Raw genomic sequence first — 22,928 nt, forward strand, 5'->3', positions numbered from 1 at the left:
TGTAGTTTTATTACTAAAATTGTAATTGTATCTATAAAAAGGCAAGATTAATGGGCGGTAATATTTCGTGGCTCAATCATTCAATGAAATAACTTTCGATGATTTTAGCAAATCATCGAAATAAATAAATTGGAAAAAGTAAAAAAATCATTCTCCCGAATATATAATGGATAAAATGCAGATATAAATATAAATTTGATTAAGGAATAGAAGACCAGTGAAAAAAGAATATGCTCACTATAAAACGCATTTTCCGTCAGTTAAAATTTTTTTTCTTATTTGTTCTTAATGACCTGACAAATTAGCATAACTCGCGGGAAAAAAAAATACATTTATTTTCCCTTTGCTACCAAGTATTCTTTCGTTTAAGCTTTAAAATTATTTATTTATTAGCTAACTTCACCATTTCACTCATTTGTAAGTGAGTCGTACAAACATCAAAATTGTCGTATAAAATCTTTTAATTTATAAATTAAAAGTAAATACTATAATTCTTTCATTCTACAATTCAATTCAAAATCATGTGTACATGAACATTTTAAATGTTCTATGAACTTCCGGTTGAATCAACATAGAAAATGTCATCTAATTACTTTACAGAGAAAACAAAGCATTTTAATCATGAGCATCTCACTTTTAAGCTATACGTAGACGAATCTCGCATGACGTGTCCAAATAATCACGATGCGTCGGCGCTAGATGGATAAACTTTAATTTTTCAAAAGTAGACAGATTTAGGGGGGGAAAAAACCCCTATTATTTTTACTCAAGGCTTTTTTTTTTTTTTTTGAATAATACATTTCATATATTAGAATTAGATGTTCTTTTTAAATGTATGAAATCTTTATACATATTTTGTAATCATTCGTCTCTAGAGCAATACAGATTTGTAAATATAACGTATCTTTCATGCATTCTATTTTATTTAAGTAGCATACACTAGGTAAGTTGTCGAAACGTACCAAAAACAAACAGCAATGAAAAACAAGTGGCACCAAACAATTTTCAAAATAATTGGCCCCAATACATCCTCTTTCATTTGTGAAGAGACAAAAATAAATAAATAAAATAAATTATCCCCTTCTAGCGATTCAGAACTCGTATTTCAACTTCAGACAGGCGCTTTGTGGATACAGGTGAAATCTCTTGGCAGGTGGTTACGCAGCCGATTGCTTTCACTCTGGTGGAACGATCAGTTTATACCATCGGTTTGTTTACGATGTATCGCTCAGGTATATTTTCTTACGTGGCTTTATACTTGTTCTTAAAAATATCGATTTTTCTTGATTTTCTTTGATCAAACAATATAAACTTTATTTTGAAATAATAAAAAGTTTTAATGGAGAGAATATTATGACAATTTTAACATAAATGCTGAAGGAATGACATCTGAAATACTTATTTTGTTTTGCTGTTTATAATTTTGTAGTTTCATTATTTATTTCTTTAGGCATAAATTTTTTAAGTGGAAAGAATGCTTTCACTTTGTTAGGTATTATGTTTTATTTATTTAAAAATAACAGCAGTTCAGTGAGTAAGAAATAATTGAATTTCTCGATTTCTATCCAGCAGCTTAAACATTTTCATTTTTAAAGTATTATATCAAATAATTAAGCTTACTGCAATTTCAATAAAAATTTGAAATCAAATGTTCAACATTTCAAATGAAAAAAAAGTAAATAAATAAATTGAAATTTTTTTTTGTTATAATTACAATTTCCTACAATTTAAAAAAGTGAAACTTTTAAAATTAATTTAATTTATTACATTTTATGTTAAAAATTTCTATTTCATATCATTTTTAAAATATATTCTTGAGGTTTAACCAGTTAAGTGTGTTCTATGTGTATACACATTCAACCCAAATCTTCATTTAGGTACGATCGATGTGTAATTTTTTACCTAAAAAAATAAAATCTTATTCGTTTCATTAGGATTTTTTCCAAACTTTAAGATGGAACTATTTGCATTGCATTCAACGTGCATATGCATCATCGCATGACATTAAAAAACGGGTGGGGGGGACTGAGAAATTAAAAAAAAATAAATTATGTGGTTAATGATTAAATTGATTTCAGTTTAAGTATATTCATTTTTACTGTATAATTAACATTTATTCGTATCATTTTCTAAATATTTGCAATAATTTATATCCAAATCTTTGCAATAATTTATATCCAAATCCAATAGAATTTCAGTTTTAAATACGGAAACTGATATTTTTAAAAATATTTAGAAACAAAACAGTCCCTTTTTATTTCAATTTTATTATCTTTTTTAGTCATAAACAAATTATTTCTGGAAGCGGAAAACGCATGCAAGATATACAGCCAAAAATGCAGTGCTTGGGCTGCTACAAAAGTACTGATTGATTCTCAATTGGACGGTATCAAAGAAGCTAAAACTTACAAAAGTGAAAGAATCATAGTGTCCAAACAAGCAGCTCACATAAAAGTCAAAGGTGACACAAGATCAGTAATCAATTTTTGTGCTAATAACTATCTAGGATTATCTGTGAGTACATTTTAAAGCATTTTTTAAAAACATGATCATGCTTCTAGTTTAATATAATGTCTGTAAATTGCATAATGCGATATTCGTAATGACAAAAAAAAAAAAAAAAAAAAAGTTGTTCAAATTGTTCTACAATACAGACCGTTGGACCCAGAGTTAAAAAAATTTAGCATACAATTACTTCCTGGGTATTAAGTGTTCACTAAAGTAAATGCTTCAAGATTTTAATTATATTTTCAATTAAAAATTAATCAAAAAGTTAGCGCTGATTATTGCACAAACTATTTTTACACCATTTCAAAAATGAGTGAGTTTTTCAGTGATCCGCCATGACTTTATCAATGATATCAGATAATATTTTTATAATATTAATATAATATAATAATAATTATAATTATTATATTAATAATATAAAATATTATCAATTATTAATAATATAAAATATTACCAATATAATTATTAAAGCAATAATATAATAATTTTTATAATATTATGGCTTTGTGATAACATTTTTTAATATTTCAATTATTGTATTTATACTAACTCGGGTTGCAACTAGGGATTGCAATACCGGTATACCGGGATACCGAATACCGGTATTTTGAGCCATTTGTACAATTTTGTAATACCGGTATTCGCAAGTTTAAATACCGGTTTTTCGGTATTTACTAGAAATTTTTAAAATGGTCTCCACTATATGTTCAGGTATCGCGAACATAGCAATATAGTATACGATTTGTTTTTATGTCTCCCTAACGGGCGAAATTAATTAGCTAATGAATGGCTTAATTAATTGCTTAAATCTAAATTAGCGAAACATGGATTATCCCTGAAAGAAAATATTGTATCCATAACGACTGATGAAGCAACAATTATGAAAAAAGTTGGAAAGTTGATTGGTGCAAATCAGCAGTTGTGGTATGCACATGGAATTCAATTAGGAGTAATAGATGTATTATACCAAAAATATAAAGAACAGAAGAATCCAAAATACTGAGGATATAGAAACTACGGATTCCAACTTTGAAAAGAGTAGGAGTGAGATTGATATTGACAATGAAGATAATGACAATGTAATTGTTGAAGAAGATATTGCTAATGAGGATGAAATATTAACATATCAAGAATTGCTTCCTATAATTTATAAAGTTCGAAAAATTGTTAAAATATTGAAACGTTCCCCTATAAAAAGGATATATTACTAAAATATATACAAACTGAAAATAAAACAGAATATATGTTAATATTAGATTCTAAAACACGTTGGAACAGTTTACTCCTAATGATGGAACGATTTTTGAAACTGAGAAATCCAATCCAAAAAGCAATAATCGACTTAAACTTGTAAATCAATTTTTCAGATAGTGAATTCGACTTAATATCCAGAACTATATCAGCTCTACTTCCAATAAAACTGACTATTGAGGCATTATGTCAGATAAATTCTATTTATTTACAGCTAATGCTACAATAAATTTCATGTTGCAGCCACTGAAAGAACAGCACACATTAGTATCTGAAGAATTATATATTACATTCAAAAATCGCATAAAAGAAAGGCATACCGAAATAGAAAATGTCTTATGGTATTTGCATAATTCTAATGATTTTAAAAATGAAAAGAAGAAAAGAAAAGAACCAATTCAAATATGATTAAGTTAGAGTAAAGTTTCTTAAAATTTTTTCCCACAAACCTATCCACATTCAGAATTCGGTTCAGTTATCGAAGATTATGATGTCACTACTGTCGATAGTGAAAAGGAATTGTCTCTTGAACAAAAATTAGAATTAGCGATAAATAAAAAGATTTCAACGAACCAAAATACAATACAGAAATCAGCTATATCCAAAACCATCCGACGAGAAATCGATTTATTTGAAGATGAGGGATTTAGAGGTAAATACTTGGAAAAAGTATATCGCGCATTGCTAACAGTACCACCAACTAGCGTAGATGCCGAAAGAGCGTTTTCGATAGCTGGTCATTTTTACACAAAATTACTTTTCAGGCTTAATGATAGTACAATTGTTGCATTATGTTTTTTTAGATCGCATTTCAAAAATTTGTAATAGTACCACAAACTGAATAGTGATATTTACACTTTTTTTTTGTGATTTAAATAAATAAAATGCTTCTTTACTTTTTTATATACTGTTATAATTTATAAGTTACAAATTATTTTTTGTGATATTTACACTCTCTAACAAAACTGGCAAATAAAAAAAAAGAAACACCTGTGTTTTCTTTCTTTTCCCAAAATTTCTAATACCGGTATTAAAACCGGTATCCCGGTATTAAGATTTTAAAAATACCGAATACCGGTATTGAAATTTTGGTCCGGTATTGCAATCCCTAGTTGCAACTATATTAAATACAGTCGCAAATTAATTGTCAATATTAAGTATAAAAGTTTAAAGTTAAATAATGCATGTTTTTGTTACTTTATAATAGAGTAGATTTCAAAAATAAAATAAATCAAAAGAAAATATAAATATGCGACGATGTTGAATCTCCTTTACATTTTATAAAAAAATAATGATTCATCCAACACCTGCCAAATACAGGATAACCTTAAATAACATTTATGAGTCATCTACAGCTACAGTAGATGAGGAAATGGAATCATATTTTCATACATCGACTGTAAAAGGCAGAATAAAATAATCTACATAAAAAAATAGATAAAGAAAGGAGCCAATGAAAAATTTCTGACATTGTTGAATCGATAAAAGGGTCACAAGGAAAGCACGAAAAATAGATTATAAAAATTTTATTAATGTTTGACTGATAAAAAAAATTCAAAAAAGTGAAAAATGTACATCTCGACTTTTCCTGTGTATAAGATACTAGTATATCGGTAATTCTAATAAATGTTTTTTCCGGAATTCATTTTCTGTTACTTTCACAATCTGAGTCTAAAAGCTGGCTGTAGATACCTCCAAACAGGGAATCTCCTTTTGTAGCCAGCCTGTAATATTTTGAAGTATAGCTATTAATGTTAAAAATACCTTTCATTTTCTCCATGTATTTTTCTACTTTGTTAAAAAGGGAAATTTTATAGAATCTTACAGAAATTAGAAATGTCGAATTAAACAGTTTTTCACAATTTTTTCTTTCTTTCTTCTTCTTTTATGTAGAATTTTACATTAATTTTAACATATATTAGAACACTTGTTATTTAAGCATTAACATTTCAATATACTATTAAAGTCATTTTAAAATTTTTTCATAAAAATTAACAAAATAATATAAAAAAATTAATATAGTTTGGATATTACTTTATCCATCAAGGCATTTGAAATCTCCAAAATTACATTTAGATAAATCAGAATGCCTACAATGATGGAACCGAAAACTGACATAGCTTTTTACGTGTTAAATATACACTTTAATTTTCGAAGAATGTTTCAAAAACACGGCTATTAGTATGAATTGTAGAAAACGTACGCATGAAGGAAAATTTACGAGTACATATGTAATTAAAATAAAGAAAAATGTTCATTGCATTACTTTTAAATATATATATATATTGTTATTATATATTCATTTCTTTTTTTAATTTGAATAATTATTAAATTCATATAATTAGAAAAAATTATTACATGAATATTCGCAGAGTGATCCAGACATAATTGAAGCCGGGAAAAAAGCTCTAGATGAATATGGAGCTGGCCTAAGTTCGGTTCGTTTCATCTGCGGAACACAGGTAACAATTTACAAAATTTTAGTAAATAATTTCTCTTCGTTTGCTCATGTATACGGATATGACATGAGAATGCACAAGATAATGGTCCATATAGTTTTAAAAAATAAGCCATGAAAAATGAATAGTTTTTAAAAGTTGTTTTTGTGTCGAAAATTCAAAGCTATTTCTTCTTTATTTGAATGTAGAGTATATTTAGATTCTTTGTCATTTTCTCAAAAATTATATAATTTAATTCAGTTTTTTGTAATTGTACCAAAACCCATATCATAATACCAAAAGTTTTATAAAATGTTTAATTAATACAACCTAGATGATAAAAGATAGATTTTTATGAAAAAAATATGATGTTTATCCATTTTTTTAAGAAACTTTAAAATTATTTAAATGATCTCAAATCTTTATGAGATAATTCAATGCATGATCTGACAATAACGCAAGAATAAATTAGTAAGAATTTGATAGAAAATCTAAATGAATGGCAGATAGAATGAACGAAATAATCTGCTTTAAAGCTGAGCCCAATTGAAATATTTGCTCCCTATGAAATTGCACCAAATTACGAATTTTTTAAAGGTATTCGAATATTATTTATTTAATTCAGATCTAAATTTTTTACTCTTTATTTATTTATTAAAACCAATGCTCATCTTTATAAATATATTGAATTAAATAGACTTGCTAGTGCGGGAGAAGGGCATTTAAATTGTTTGGTGAAAATGCTGAATAGAGTAAAAAAATTTTTCATCGATAGATAACTTTAATAAAGAGGAATTAATTAAAAAAAATAACCATACATGCAAATAACAATAATGGTATATAGACAGAATTGATCTGAATAACAGATATTAAGATTTATAAAAGTAAATTTATAAACTCATACCACGTAGTAATGATTGGTTTGGTTTGGTTTTATGGCACAAGGACCAGATTTGGTCATTCTGCGCCAGACATTTGATAGACTGCTTTCGTGTCGGTCTATGTAGCAATGAAGAAACATGAATGTTTTTGTTAAAAATAAAATAAACTTATTAAATAAAATATTCTCCTCCTAGCAGCAGAACAATCAGTTAATTAACAAAAACATAGCAAGCTTACAAACAAGAATAAAAAATATTAGGAATGTAATTGAAATAATCCAATTTATTTGGGGAATTTCCAGCTTCCAAGTTTCAAAGCTGTTTGGTTCTGATTGTTACTTATAAATGCTCGTTATAAATGAGATACAAGACGAGTTGTAAAACTTAGCAACGTTAACATAGCACTGAAAATGACAGCGGTTGCCCTCTTTTTTACGCTATAAGGCAGTCTGCTCTACAACTACCGATATAGGAGAGGGGAGGGGAAGTGGTTTTCTATAAATAAACTTATCCAGTGCCATCTAGCGTTAAAGAAGCAGTAATATTCATTTAATAAAAATTTTAAAAATATGCTTTGAAATTTTTTTTAACCAATGTATAGATTTTTATATCTATACTACAAAGGTAATTATCGTGAAACAGATTTAACGTCTTACATTGAACCAAAAGAAGTTCAAAAAAGCAAATAATGTAAATGCGATAAAAAAAAAAATCAAAATTCGCAAAACTGGACTTGCAATAGTGTACTTATAAGATAAAGATAAACAAAATATCTAATCTTTTAATCTAGCATGCCTTAGAAACAGGATTTCGATGCCAAAAGTAGCAAAAAATCTCCACATTTCGTCAAGATGGAGAAAAATCTAATTTTATAAATAACAACTCGTTAAATGAAATGCTATATTTAGGAGTTTTTAGTGCTAATTTTGTAATAAAAGTTTTTTTTAGCAAGGATTTCTTTGTTATATATAAAAAAAAAAGTGATTAGCTATAGGATGCGATTTTGAAATTCAAAAAATTATAAACTGAGAATTTCAATTGTAATAAAATATATTTGTCTAAAGAAATTTAAATTTTATATTGATATTGTTCTGTATTTTTCTTTATCTACTTTTAAAGTTTTATCTGATTGTCATTCTTTTTCAGGATTTGCACAAGCAAATGGAAAAGAAAATTGCCCAGTTTCATGGCCGCGAAGATTGTATAATCTATCCGAGTTGTTTCGACGCGAATGCAGGATTATTCGAAGCATTTTTAACATCAGAAGACGCTGTTCTGTCAGATGAACTGAATCATGCTTCAATTATTGATGGGATAAGGCTATGCAAGGCTCAAAAATATAGATATAGACACAGAGATATGTACGGTAAATTAATTTTCACTGTTTGGACGCATGATACATACTGCCTCCTGAGAATCATATATGCAAAATTCCAAAAATAGAATTTTTGATTTAAAACTATCAAATCACATTTGTAGATGGACGAGACTCTTTATAACTTCATTATAAGGTAAATGAAAATAATACACGAGTTTTAGGAACAGTTATTTATTTATTTTCTAAGTTCCACACTTCACAAGACAAAACGAACACGAACACGAAAATACATGACATTCATTTAGAATACCATATGATTATAATGAGCTCTAAATGGGTATCTTTCTCAAAAAGGTTAATGGGAAATATACCTTGGTGTTAATAAGGTAACGCCATCTGTTGTATTAAAAAAGAAGGTAGTAGAATTATGTAACAGCTACACTTTTATATTAATCGTTTTTTTTTTTTTTTTTTTTTTTTTTTTTAATAATGCAAAGGATATCTCAAATCTTCATGCTCTTTTAGAGGGCGACACCGGCCATGCGGAAAAAATGATCTTTAAAACTTTTTTTTTCCCCGGATGATTAATTTCGGAATTTTATCAATATGATTCAATAAACGATATAATCTTAAATAAAATTTTGTTGTAATTATTTTTGGAAAAGCACTTTTCAAATTCCTCAACATTTATTAACAAATATCGTAATAAAGATATTTTATATTAAAAGATTTTATTAAATTTTATCAAATAACTTTTTTTTATTTAAAATCATTGATTTATTTTCATTGGGATTTTGAGAGGAAAACGTTTAGAGAACTATGTATAAAAAAATATGCTCTATTGTTAATACATTTCTTATTCAATTGAGCATTGTTAATGAGCCAAGTATAAGTAGAGTATTAACTAGTTTAATTTTATCATGAAAAGGCGCGAGATTTTGAAATATTCAAATTTTTTTTTCAATTTATGTCTTTAAAGAACCTATTAAACATTTGAATTTGCCTGCTGATTATCATATATCTCTAGTAATGAGTGTCATTATAATAATAAAAATCATGTAAAAAAACTATTATTATCATTCATGCATTAAAACAAATTTCCTTTAAAAAATAAAACTTGAAATATAACTAATATATTTCAATAAAATAAATTGATATTTTTATTTAGCATTTTGTTTTATAAATATTATACTTAATTAGATTTGGAGAAGAAACTGCAAGAAAGTTCTTCGGCACGTATAAGATTAATTGCTACAGATGGAGTTTTTAGCATGGACGGAAATATTGCGCCTCTGCCGTGAGTTTTACATTGGATATGTTTTTTTTTTAACTATTGATTGGAATTTTAATTGATATGAGTATAAACAAAAAGAATAAAAGTTAAGGCTGCATATACTTTCCACCATTCTATATTTCCACCATTCTATAAGATTGCCTCCCTTATGACAACAAGAAATTTTTTAATAAGGACCAATAAGTTAAAAATATTTCCCTTATATCAGTTAAACAATATATTTTGAATTTAAATCGAACCAGAACTTCATTAAGAAGAGATCTCCAGTTGGTGATACATATTTAAATAATTCTAAAAAGGATGATAGTTCAAATATGGCTGCGCTCTCTGTTCATTTAGAAATTTGATAAATCGAATATGCCCTTTAGTAGAATTGTTCATAGTAGAGCAGGCTAAGAGGAATTTGTCCTTATATATATTATAGATTATTATTAATTTCGTCGAAAAAGAATAAAATTTTTAATTATTAAAGAACTATAATTAAGTTCGGGGATTTACTAAAATGTTTTATGGATATGGAACAATGAAAGCTCATGTTTGCTGTATTATTTACTTGTTGTATAACGATATTCATTTTATTGGTATGATTTATTAACTTAGTGACCCACCTTTTAAAATAAGAACTATATTAAAAAGAATATCAGATTCTGCATTCTATTTCTCTATTCTTCATAGTTACATACCGCAATAACATGTGGAATGTTGTATGGGGCTAATTTTTGAATTCTTCCCAGAAAAAATGTATGAAACAAATATTTTGACAACCGTCTTAATAACGTAAATACTAAACACAGTTAGGAAAAATTGCCTTTTTATCGTTTGAATCTTATAGGCTAGACTGGCATACCAGTGCTCAACAATAGTATATGAAAAATTGAAAGCCCCAAACAGTTTTTTTTTTTTTTTTTTGATATTCTGTTCTGCTATTTAGCTTTAGGTACTCATCTGTTGGTGTGGTGCGGAAGTTTGGAAGTAGATGAAAGTTCCAGTTTTATCTTTATTATTCTATAGAAGCACGAAATTGGAAAGTTCATTAAAAAATAACTCTGAAATGCTTCAAAATGAGCTGTTAAGCAATCTAAACGCAAAACAAGTTTGACATTAAATGAATGAATTAAACTTCTCTTAAAGTGTGCTCGAAAGTCAAATATTTAGTATTTGATGTATTTATATAATATTTTAAATAAAACGTTTTAGAATATAAATAACTTTTTTAATACATCGATTTTATATAATTTGAAGTTAATTAATGAATATATGATTGAACATCTACTTTATTTTACAAATATAACATTTGATGAGTTAAGAATATTGAATTATGGCGAAATTTGAATCACAACACAAAGTTAATCTCTTTATATATATATTATATTTAAGAATATAAGTAGAAATTTAAAAGAAAGAATCTCTTTATGGTTAGCATATGAAAAACTAGAAGAAATATTTTTAAAGAACAATTCTATCTACACCTGTATGCGTATTGATATTTGCATTCATTTTTCAGAATAAAAAGAATAATATAAAGATTTTTTTTTTTATCATGAAATGGCTTCTGAAAGAATACCAGTTGGGAAGACTATAATTCACCTATGAAATTATTCATCGCCTAATAATATTTTTCTTTCACTTCGTAGAGAAATTTGCGCTCTGGCTAAAAAATACAATGCACTGGTATTTGTGGATGAATGCCATGCAACAGGTGTACTAGGAAAAACTGGAAGGTAAGTGCCTTTGAATAAATTAAATTTCTGTTTAATACTAATGTGCAAATGAATTTACTAAAGAGATTATTTTGAAATAGTTTGCAATGAATTGTCAAATCTTTAAAATTTATAGCTTTTAAATTATGAGAAAGTAATGTTACAATTTTTTTATAATTATAACCTAATTTTATTAAATTATAAATCTTTCTTTACAGCATATAAAAATACAGGTACAGTAAAATCTGGTACAATTTTATGATTATCTCCATAATTTATTCGTTTACATTTTCTTAATAATTATATTTCAAGAACATATAAATGGTAAACACCAACTCTTTATTTAATATTTAATTAATTTAATTCTATTCTAAGTTTTTAAAAAATTGCTCCGAAGTGCACATTTATACCTTTTAAAGTATATCCGTACCAAATATGGTAATTCTAAATCAACTAATAAAACATGCGAAGTGTTTACAGACTTACGGATAAACATTCACTTTTATTATTAACAGAGATGAAAAGTACACTAATAAGCTGTAAATATAAGATGGCTATAGTCAAGGAGTTTAACTTTTTTCTTTTCCCATTCCTTGCAACTTTTTTCATAAATTTTTTCTTTTACATAAGATTTTCCCATGGACAAAATTTATAATTTTTTGAACATTAAATTTCTTTTATAATAAAAGAATATATTGATTTCTTTATGGTGCTTTTAATAAAAGAAATTGAACATTGTGTTTTTTCGAAATTAAATTAAATAATGAAATTTTAGATGTATTAAAAATTAAAACAATTTGAATTATTTTTTCTATCAGAGGAACAGAGGAGCATTTTAATTTGAACGGAAAAGTCGATATAATCAATTCTACTTTGGGAAAAGCTTTAGGAGGAGCAGCAGGTAAGCAGAATACTGTCATTTCTTTTTGTTTTATGGATACAAAACCTCATAAACTGAACATTTTTTTAAATATAATTTTATTATTATGTTATAATTCTTCTTCTTTCATATTTATTTTTGTAAGTGTATTTGTATGCAAAATATTTTATTTTGAAATCCAATTGAAAAAATTACACTTTGAGAAATGAAGGGGGAAGTGGGACTGTAAGCATTTGAAAATTAAGTACAAAAATTGATATTCCCTTTCAGATAACAAGTTGTTAATTAGAATTTTTATTAACTTATAAGTTTCAAAAGATTCAAATTTAAATTTTTTTAACTATTTTTATTCAGATTTTCAGCTTATCTCAATAAGGTGTTTGACATTCCTAGTTTGAAATCTCGTTGTATCTTTCTTATGTTTTCCTTTATTATAAAGTCATCAATATTATGTTTGATTTCGATGATATATTTGTACTGATGCTGCTCCAATCATAACATCTAAAAACACCTTATTTGAGAATGTGTTCGTCAAATTTTGCAATATGGATAATTTCTCTTTATGCTAATTTTATAAAATTTTCAACAAGTTTTCTGAAGAACTTGATAGTTTTAATATGTCGTTGGCGTTTTTAAAATCAGATGTCTACAATTCTTAAATTCTCAAAGTTTTTTTTCTTTTTTTTAAATTTAGGATTGTATACATTCAACTTTTAAATTTCTAATTTGTTTTTTTAAATGTTTTTGATAGTTTATTTCTTTAAAGATTCATTATATTAAACATTTACATTCATATTGCGTTCTTTAAATAAGCAAATAAATAGATAAAATCAGGAAAATTTGAATGAATATAAGATAAATAAAATTTCTAAAATGCAAATCTTTTTTTATTTAGAATTAAATAATTGAATTTTCAAATTTCTATTTTGTTTACTAAATGTTTTATTGTTATTAAGATTCATTATATTAAACATTTACATTCATATTGCGTCTTTTAAATGAAAAAAAAATCAACAAAATTTGAATGAATATAAAACTCCTAAAATGCACGTTTAGTTTCAGTACATTTGTTACAGATAATATCTATACAGCGGAAATGAAAAATAAAATGGAATCTTGAACTGATCACTCAGTTTGGAAATTGTCCAAAATTGATAAATCGAAGAATTTATTAGAATCCGGATTAATAAATGACGCTCAAGGCAACAGAAGTTATCAGTTAACATAAGTCAAAAATTCATAAAATCATGGTAAATTAGTCAATTTAGTTAAAGTATTACCCAATTGTCTTAATTTCTTCTAAATGACGAAATATGTGATAAAAATGAGCCCACCTCATTCTGACTCAAGAATGAAGGTCATCAATTTTCTACCGAACTGTACGGGACAATATCTTAGCTCGTTTAATTATTTTTATTGAAATAAATATTCTTGTAATATTGAGTTTTTAGCTCATTAGTTTTCATTTTTTTGGTTCCAGATATATTTTATGTTATTTATAGTGTATACAAGAAAAAAATAAATCGAATTAAATATATTATAACATCAAGTCATTCGAAATGTTTAATTTAAAGAGTGTATTTAGCTTTACAAAAAAGAATTTTAAGCAATTAAAATAACAAAAAGAATATTGGTTCACTATAACTGAATAACTTCCTGCCGGGAATTCATCGTATTTCTGTGTCTAATCTGCTACATCGTATATACAAATAAATATTGTTATCAAACATTTCTCTACTATGCAGTTCGATTGTGTAATCTATTTTCAAAAACGAAGCTATAATTTTTATATTCCAACAAAATAAGAATGAAGTTATTTACATTCACTTTTCCAGGTGGTTACACAACCGCTAAATCGGAACTGGTGGATTTACTACGTCAGAAATCACGCCCTTATTTGTTTTCCAATGCACTGCCTCCTGCTGTAGTCGCCTGTGGTATTAAGGTTATACATCTGTTTATTAATTTTTTAAATCTAATTTTGGAAATATAATGGAAAGCAATCATAAAAAGGAGAACCATCTCCCAAATATATATTTTTAGACACAGTGATTTCCATAAAGAAATGCAGAAAAAATTATAGTACTTCAATTTTTCAAAATTAATTATGATTAATTTATTTCAAATTACATAACAGCATCCTTTTCAACTATTTTTTTCATATATTGGCAAAATAAACGAAATATAATTATGTATAATATAAAATTAAATAAAGTTTTTGTTCATTCCTAGAACAGTTTCATCATTTTCAACAATGGAAACTAATTACTCAATAATCCATTACTATCCCATTTTCATGTTAAATCGGTATGAGATATTAGTTTGTGAAATCGAGTCGCATATGATGAATATAAGGGATACCATAAGATAGAGTGCTCAAAAATGAATTATATATATATATATATATATATATATATATATATATATATATATATATATATATATATATATACAGGTTGTATATGTCATTATTACTAAGAAAATAATAAAGGATAACGCCTGTGCTTTAAAAAAAAGCCCACTTGCAGTGATTTTTTTATGACCAATAGGGCTAGTAATATTGCGAGTTTCAAACGAAGTGACAGTAAAAAATTTCAGCCTATGAGGACTTTCTAAAATATTTTGAACAATGGAAACACAGATGGAATAAATTTATCGTAATAAAAGAAAAATATTTTGGCAAGAAAGATTATTCGCTCCTAATTTTGTAAAATTATTTTTTTTATGAAACTTTATTCTTGTTTTTAATGGGCAGAATCCTCCAATGAAGGTAGGGGAGGGACGTCACAATGATATGTATATGAAGTTGCTTGGGATAGTGAGCAGATCTCACTTCTGCGAATACATAACATTAATGGTGATTATTGTATAGTTAATAGACCAACTGTGGAGGACCGAATGCATCCATTTTTGAGGAATGTGTGCATGGACTGCCTGAAAAGGAAACAATTCTGTGATAGTCACACTTTATGTATTATTATTTGCAATGATCCAGCAATGAATCATTATCATATTTGCAATGATTATTATGTATCGATTATATTATTATTTGCAATGATTTTCAGTACACATGTATTATGTTCTCTGATAGGACATAACAAAATTTGTTTAATTTATTGGACTGTATACTCAGTGTTTTTTAAATAATACTTGCTCATTTAGATATATACATTTATTGTCTTATCTCCATTTTAACCCATTCATTAACATTAGATGAAAATAAGTTATGAATATTGCATAAATATGGTCCCAAATTATGTGCCAGAACTTTATTCGTCCCAGAAGTTTGTATATCTTTGAGTGAAACGTTTTGTATAATTTTTCATTAATAGTCTCGCACCCGTTCAATAAATGTAAGGGCGTACAAGGTGATGTCATTTTCACGAAACAATAAATTTCGTGAAATTATTTACTATGATATCGTTTAAATAATCTTTTAACTATGATAGTTTATTTGCAAGTAAAAGGACTGATAAAACAAAATAATGTTATATTATATTTACCGAAAAGTGTATTTAATTCATAAATCTTCAAGCCATTTTCAATTAGCACGATCGCTACAAGGTTTAAATTGTTTTGCCAATTGCTTTATTTGTTAAATCAATAAAAAATTGAAAAATAAAATGTAATACAGTTATTAAATTTAAAACTTGATAAAAATTCTCTTAATTTGAATTATAGTTTTTATTCTTACTGCAAATTGCTGTCATTTTATTTATAGAAAATGATAAAATAAAAGAAACATCGTTTCTGGTTCAAAAAGTCATTCACATTATTCATTCATATATTAATTTTCATCCATTCCATAAATGAATATTATCAAAATTTTCAATCACTTACGAAGCTGATATCACAACATTAATTTTGATACTTTTTTTTAGGCCCTGGATATACTCACTGAGAACTCAAGACTCGTCAACACTTTGCAAGAGAACACGAAAAAATTCAGATCTGCAATGAAAGCTGCTGGAATGAATATAATCGTGAGTTAAGGCTTTATTCCAAATAAAGTAGAATATTCTTCCCGAGATTTCTCCATATGTTTCCACAATAAAAAACACACTTTCTGTTTAGTTCCGTTTTATAGCGAAAAGAAGAGTTTGCATATTGGAACAATACCATTTACCAATTTGGTGCGATATACAGGATGTTCCAAAAAATTGGAACAAACCTTTATTTTTCTAAGTATTACACCTAGAGATTACACCAGTTACAAAGTTCTTTTAAATAAAGTAGGCAATTGTTTGAAAACAGTTAGACTTCTGTAAAGTTTGAAATTAATAAGTTAAAAATGATTAAATTTTTATCTGATTCCTTGGACTGCTACTATCAAATCATGATCAGATACAAATCGGACCCATTTCAGATGGAATCAAATCTTTCTTTTTTTCCCTGAGGAACATAATTTGTATAGACGAAGGAACTTAAATCGAGATGGATGGAAAAACAGCCCTTTTTTAAATGAAAAAAGAATTTTGCAATTTTGGTATAAAATTGACATTATCAGTAATAATTTTCTACAAGTGTGTGGTATGGCATTCTTAGTAACTCTTTGGTTGTTCCTATTTTATACAACAGCGTGTGACCGATATAGTCAGTTAGTTTTGAATGGTATTAATCTGAGCCCACTGGTCTTTGAAAATAGTTATATCTATAAGTACAAAGAGATATCACCCACCCTCATCATAGGTCAGTTGTACATTGCTAGGCAGATTGAACTTCTTCCTATATCATCTGATTTGACACCTGATGACTTTTATTTATGGTGTTGCTTATATTCTTCAGTGCATATCTGTACTTCTGGAGATGCAGTAGATCTTTGCCGACGAATAAACACACACACGCACGCACACCCACCCACGGTTTTGATATTACAAACGATGAACATCGCTTCTGTACAAGGGTTATTAAAAGAATGTAATTGTTTAGATCTCGAAAGTGTTTATTTTGAACAAGTTCTTTAAGTACTTTATTTATTGTTTTATTTGATCATTTTTCAAAGTTTAATGGAAGTTATTAAATGCATTGTCATTCCTTGTTTTAATAATCTTTTGTGACATGTATATTATCACTAAAAACGACAATAAAAGACTCACTCAAACACCAGTATGAGGTATGGAAAAATGGTGCAAGTCAATAAATCTGTCTTTTAATATTCCAGTAAAGTTCTACATGTATAAAAATGAAACTTCATATGCTTATAAACGATATTAAGGGGGGGGGGGAATAAATCTCACACATTCCAAATAATTATTTAAAAACTTTTTACTCTTCAGAACAGAAGCCATATTATTTTTTTATAGATTTATGTCCCTATTTAAGGAAACTTGCAAATGGAAGTATATGTCTAATTGCAATAATTAAAGAAATAAAAGTTTACTAAATTTTTTGGGGGACACCCTATATATATATATATATATATATGCACAGATTTACAGTTTTAGTGTTATTACCTAGGTTTAATTTGTCTATCTCTTTGCAATTTTTTATTATTGAGTTGGCATACAATGACAAATAGAGTACCTTATATGGATTTAATCAAAAATTTGACACAGATATACATTTTTGTTGCAGATATTTGTGGAATTTCATTATTTTAGCTTTTTTTTTTTCTTTCTTTTCATTATTATTGTTCCCACTTATATACGAACGGATAGATATAATTCATCTTCTAATTCTTCAGATAGATATAATTCTAATTCTTTCTAACTTCAAATCGCACTTTTTGGTGATTATAATACTTTCTTTTTGTACATTTTTGTATGCAACAAATGAGACAATGAAAATGAACAAATTTCAATTAAACACAAATTTACCAACGTATACTTACATTTAGATATAGAGAGAAAAAGCAAAGGGTATAATTTTTAAAATATCAAGAATCTTAATCCTGTTTCTTTAAATAATTCGTATCGAAATTGTTTTTTATTCTGAGTTTGGTTCGAATAAAGTATTCTTGAAATCAATTAAGTTAAAAAGTAGATAAACAATATCTGTTAAACATATTTTCGAATAGATTAATTTAAGCAATGCATTTAATTTGATATATATTTTTTAAGTTTATTTAAGTGTCTCTACCATTTCAATAGATCTTCTGTAAGGAGACGTTCTGTTTTTATACCTCTGTTATTAGGATATGAAAAGAAATATTAAATTTCTTTTAATGAATTTTTGGGCAAATATATTTGGCATCTTTTCAACTAAATACTATGATGATTGGTCTATAAAAAATCGCATATGAAATATTAGATAGGAAATTTTACAATATTGAATTTCAGAAGTTTTAACCCTAGCAACATTTATTGTTCTGTCTGATTAAAAAAAAAAAAAAGCTAGCTAGATAGTAAAATTCTAAGTTAATTTTAGATTATTGCTTACAAATATAGTAGATTTACCAAGAAATAGTCAGAATATATTAAACTAATATTGTGACGATTTTTTTAATGATGTAAAAAAGTTTGTTGCTAAGCAGTTTAATTGACATGAAATATAGTAAACTGTTACATAATACTGAGTATTATTATTAAATTTAAATAATACTGAGAATAAATCATCTTTTTAATGTACAATTCTATAAACAGCTCTAAAAAAACTTGACGATTAATTAAATGGTAGCAGAAGGTAGATGCAATGTAGATTGTAGAATGGTAGGTGCAACATATATATATAATCGTCTAGAATTCAAAAGATGGGGGAAAAAAAAGTCAAATTTTTTACTTATTATGAATGTTTTTCAGGGCGATGATCATCCTATTTGCCCTGTTATGGTGGCAGAAGAAAACCAAGCAACATTGATGGCAAATAAAATGCTTGGTAAGTTTTAGATATTTTTTACAGTAAAATATGATTATTTTATTAAAAATATATACTTGGTACCAACTAATAATTTCAAATCTCAAAATATATTTTTTAAAAAATTGTAGTTTTAGATTATATTGTTATAATTAAAAAAAGAAAAGTGAACTATGTAATGAAGTAAAGGGATTAATTAAAGAAATATCAATTCAAAATTAATCAAAAAGTAATATTTTAACTCATCAATCCTTTTCGTAATCAAATTTATGAATTTGTACACATGCAAATTCTGTTATTATAAAGATAGAAAATATTTTCCATTATAGAAAAAAATTTTAAGATTATTATTATTTTTTTAAATTCATGATTACTCCAATGGTGTGATGACATTTCAAAGTCTAATCTATTTTCATTGCTAAAAAACCTGACAGAATTAGCATTGGAGCCATTTAGACTGGTCAATCATTGAATTGGTGGAGAAGGGAAATTTGGTGTACGTGGGGGAGGGACTAGCGGTGTCTTCTTGTAAAGCTATAATCGAAATCTAATGCGAGTATTTTTTTTTCTAAGGCTAAAAAATATCGTATAAAGAAATTCACACAATAGAGAAATTCAGATTCAAGTTCAATTAACTTTTGTTAAATTATTTGCACATGGGCTTTTAACACAAGCTTATGAATTATCAATACTGAACAGAATGCCTTTGAAATATTTTAAATAACCAAAATTACACAATTTCCATTTATCTTTACACCAATATTCATTTTAGTAATTAAAAAAGACGATGATAAAATTAAATAAATTGATCGAATTTTGCAGGTTCTATTTAATTTTTTTTTGCGATAATCAAATTTTTTTGCGATAATAAAAATATTCTAAATGTGGGGAAAGGCTTATTACAAGATTTACTGGGCATACAAGACACAAGGTTTTCTTTCTAATTTCTAACCTCGTAATTAATTTCTAAAACGTTTATATATATATATAATATATATATATATATATATAATACTGAAAAAAAAATCAAGAATTATAATTCTTTTAAAACACTCCCCTGACCTTATTATGCATATTTAATAAAACATTCTTGACACACATTTTAAACGAAACCAAAAGGTTCAACTCTTACATGAACAAAACTAATCAAGTTATGCAGCTTCAAGTTTAACTATTTTAAATAAATAGTGGCCGTCGAGCTTTGAGTATTAATTTTTCTTGATATAAGCACTGAAATGGTCAAAAATGCACTAACACACATAAGTGATATCCAATACTTTACAGCTTGGTTAGTTTTGGTCGCAAAAGAATTGACCTTTTCTTTTGTTTAAAATGTTAAAGTGACAAAATTATTTTGTTAAATGTGACTAGGGATTTGTATAAAAATTTATATTTCTAAATTTTTGGAAGCTGTATATTTATTGAACCTAATATCTAATTTATTTCCTTACACCAATTAGAACATTTATAAAGCAATAAGCACATGTCTATGCCTAATAGTTTAGGAATTGGCTTCTGGGCCACGATTATAATTTACATCTATGTAATCATCATAATTATTAAATCTAAATAATAATTTCTCTGATAATTTTAAATTCTGCTGCTATAAATAATAAACAAATAAGATACATACCTGTTTTATCTTTGCAAAAGCTTTTTTTTTACAATCTTTCCACGTACAATTTTTTCTATAAGTATTTTTTAAAAATTGCAATCTTGAACTATCTTTCAGGCAATAAGTTAATTATGGAATCGAAACTCTAAATCTTTGATTGCGACTCATTTATCCGATTTTTCGCCTTGACAAACACAAAATTATCACTCATCTAAACTCATAGCAAATGGTATTAAAAATAAGCAACATTTGGTGTATGTAACAGGCGCAACACCACATTTCATCCAAAAACTTGAAACATTTAATAGATTTCTTCGCAACTGATCAAGCATTTTCAGGATGAATGATCTTATCGAATTATTTTTCATTTACTGGATATTTTTGTTTTAATAGTTGTTCTGAATTCATTAAATGTGAAACATTGGCAACATTCACCAAGAATAATCTGTCAGCAATGACTTGCTTTTGACTATGATCTGGTTTTATCCGATACACAAGATAAATTAGCTTCCACCAGCACTATTTAGTTAGTTGATAGACCTTTTCACTCTTGCTTCTTTCATTTTAATTATAAAAAAATATGCTGTCACTACCAGCCATAATTCTGTATAAAAATTCTATTTTTTTTCAATGAAACAATAATTAGAATATCGTTAAATATTTTTCAATATCTTTTAAGGTACAAAAGATTAAATTTCTTGACTTAAAAAAAAAAATCTTTTACGTTATTTCCAAATGATTTCTGAAAATGAATCTGTTAATGCTTTTTAATCCATTAATTAAAAATATAACATAACGAAAAAAAAATCATAAGTCTTCTTTTTCGACAAGCTAGTTCACCAGGAATAATGGTTATGTTTCATTAAATTGATACATTTAACTTCATATCCATGATTAGATATTAAGCTGTCAGATATTAAAGCTGTATTATTTTGTCTTCCATATGCTTTTGTTCACTGTGTACATGAACCTTTCAGATAGAGACTAGTGACATTATGTTATTAAAAATGTAAATGCCTGGTTCACCGAACCTTTCTCGATATTCAAACTTCATTTTGTAAACTACAAATATTGGAAACAGAATTTTTATTCAGCTTTCAACAATGGAAGAAAATTATAAATCATGCGATTAAATATTTGATGAAACAATGGAAACAGCTTAAAACGCATGGTTGCAATGTTGGAAATTATGCAATATTTTTTTTAAATATTGTTTAAATTTAGAAAAAAGTGTATTATTAATAAATTAGCACCACTACCTTTTTATTTTAATTTTAAGATGGTATAAAAATCTTTGTGCTATCATACTTTCGAAATCGTAAGAAAAACATAATTTCGATAAATTTTTTAAAAATCACTTTGCAATGTATATTCCCAGCTTTCAAAGTATATATGTATCAAATATGGCAGCTGAAATCAAACTGTCAATCTTGAAAATGCATACATTTATTTTTATTACTGGTAGAGATTTATCAAGCTAATCAGAAAATCTGTCTTCCAACACAAATTTATTGTTAATATTTCAACTAAATATATCACAAAAAAATCAGTAAACAGTACTTTCTATAACTATGTTAATGTAAATAATATGCAAATAATACTGATGATGTGAATTTAGAAAAGGCCTAATGGCACAAAAACTCTTTCTAAATTGATAAATAAAAATTTCAATCGGTATGAAAAGGATTAATGAAAACTAAACATCAACTTGTCCTCAGGTCTTTATATATGTTAAATACTGTATGTCAATAAATTTTAAAAATCAACTAATACTTCATATAAATCTAAATTAAAGACAATTGGTGAAAAATTATATTCAAAAATTAAATATCTTAAAGAGAAAACATTTCTGTTGCAGAATGGAATTTGAAAAGAATGATCATGCTTACGAACATAGATGATCTTGCTCACGAATTAGATTTAATTGTGTCTTTTAAAATTCCATATTCTCATGAAAAATTGAATTTTATTTCAGATAGGGGCATCTATGTCATAGGCTTTACTTATCCAGTTGTTCCTAAAAGTAAGCTATATTCTGATTCTTTAGTTTAATAATCATAACAAAAACATATATTTGATTTAATTTCTTCCCATTTCAGATAAAGCAAGAGTCCGGGTTCAAATATCGGCTGCACATTCTGAACAAGATATAATTAAAGCTGTGGAATCATTTAAAGAAGTAGCACATGAACTTAGCACTCTTTAACAAAATAATAAACTGTTTTGGAATAAATAAAGATAAAATGCTGAA

The 22,928-nt window shown here is 26.5% G+C and overlaps 1 protein-coding gene across 1 annotated transcript; it reads left to right on the top strand.

Annotated features, from left to right (window-relative positions):
- Nucleotides 1-1,112: 1,112 nt before the first annotated feature.
- Nucleotides 1,113-22,928, top strand: LOC129956039 (2-amino-3-ketobutyrate coenzyme A ligase, mitochondrial-like). The gene is made up of 12 exons (XM_056068270.1): nucleotides 1,113-1,232; nucleotides 2,282-2,514; nucleotides 6,132-6,221; nucleotides 8,225-8,444; nucleotides 9,597-9,693; nucleotides 11,325-11,411; nucleotides 12,209-12,291; nucleotides 14,106-14,215; nucleotides 16,152-16,253; nucleotides 19,008-19,083; nucleotides 22,653-22,700; nucleotides 22,777-22,928. Exons 1-12 carry the CDS (start codon nucleotides 1,220-1,222, stop codon nucleotides 22,881-22,883), a joined length of 1,266 nt encoding a protein of 421 aa, XP_055924245.1. The 5' UTR covers nucleotides 1,113-1,219; the 3' UTR covers nucleotides 22,884-22,928.

Source organism: Argiope bruennichi, chromosome 2 (assembly GCF_947563725.1).
Source record: "Argiope bruennichi chromosome 2, qqArgBrue1.1, whole genome shotgun sequence".
NCBI lineage: Eukaryota > Metazoa > Arthropoda > Arachnida > Araneae > Araneidae > Argiope > Argiope bruennichi.

Excerpts from the sequence above, each read along its gene's own strand:
- LOC129956039 (XM_056068270.1), top strand. Across the intron at positions 12,292-14,105 it reads AGCTTTAGGAGGAGCAGCAG|GTGGTTACACAACCGCTAAA; the intron begins GTAAGCAGAATA and ends TCACTTTTCCAG. Across the intron at positions 22,701-22,776 it reads TTATCCAGTTGTTCCTAAAA|ATAAAGCAAGAGTCCGGGTT; the intron begins GTAAGCTATATT and ends TTCCCATTTCAG.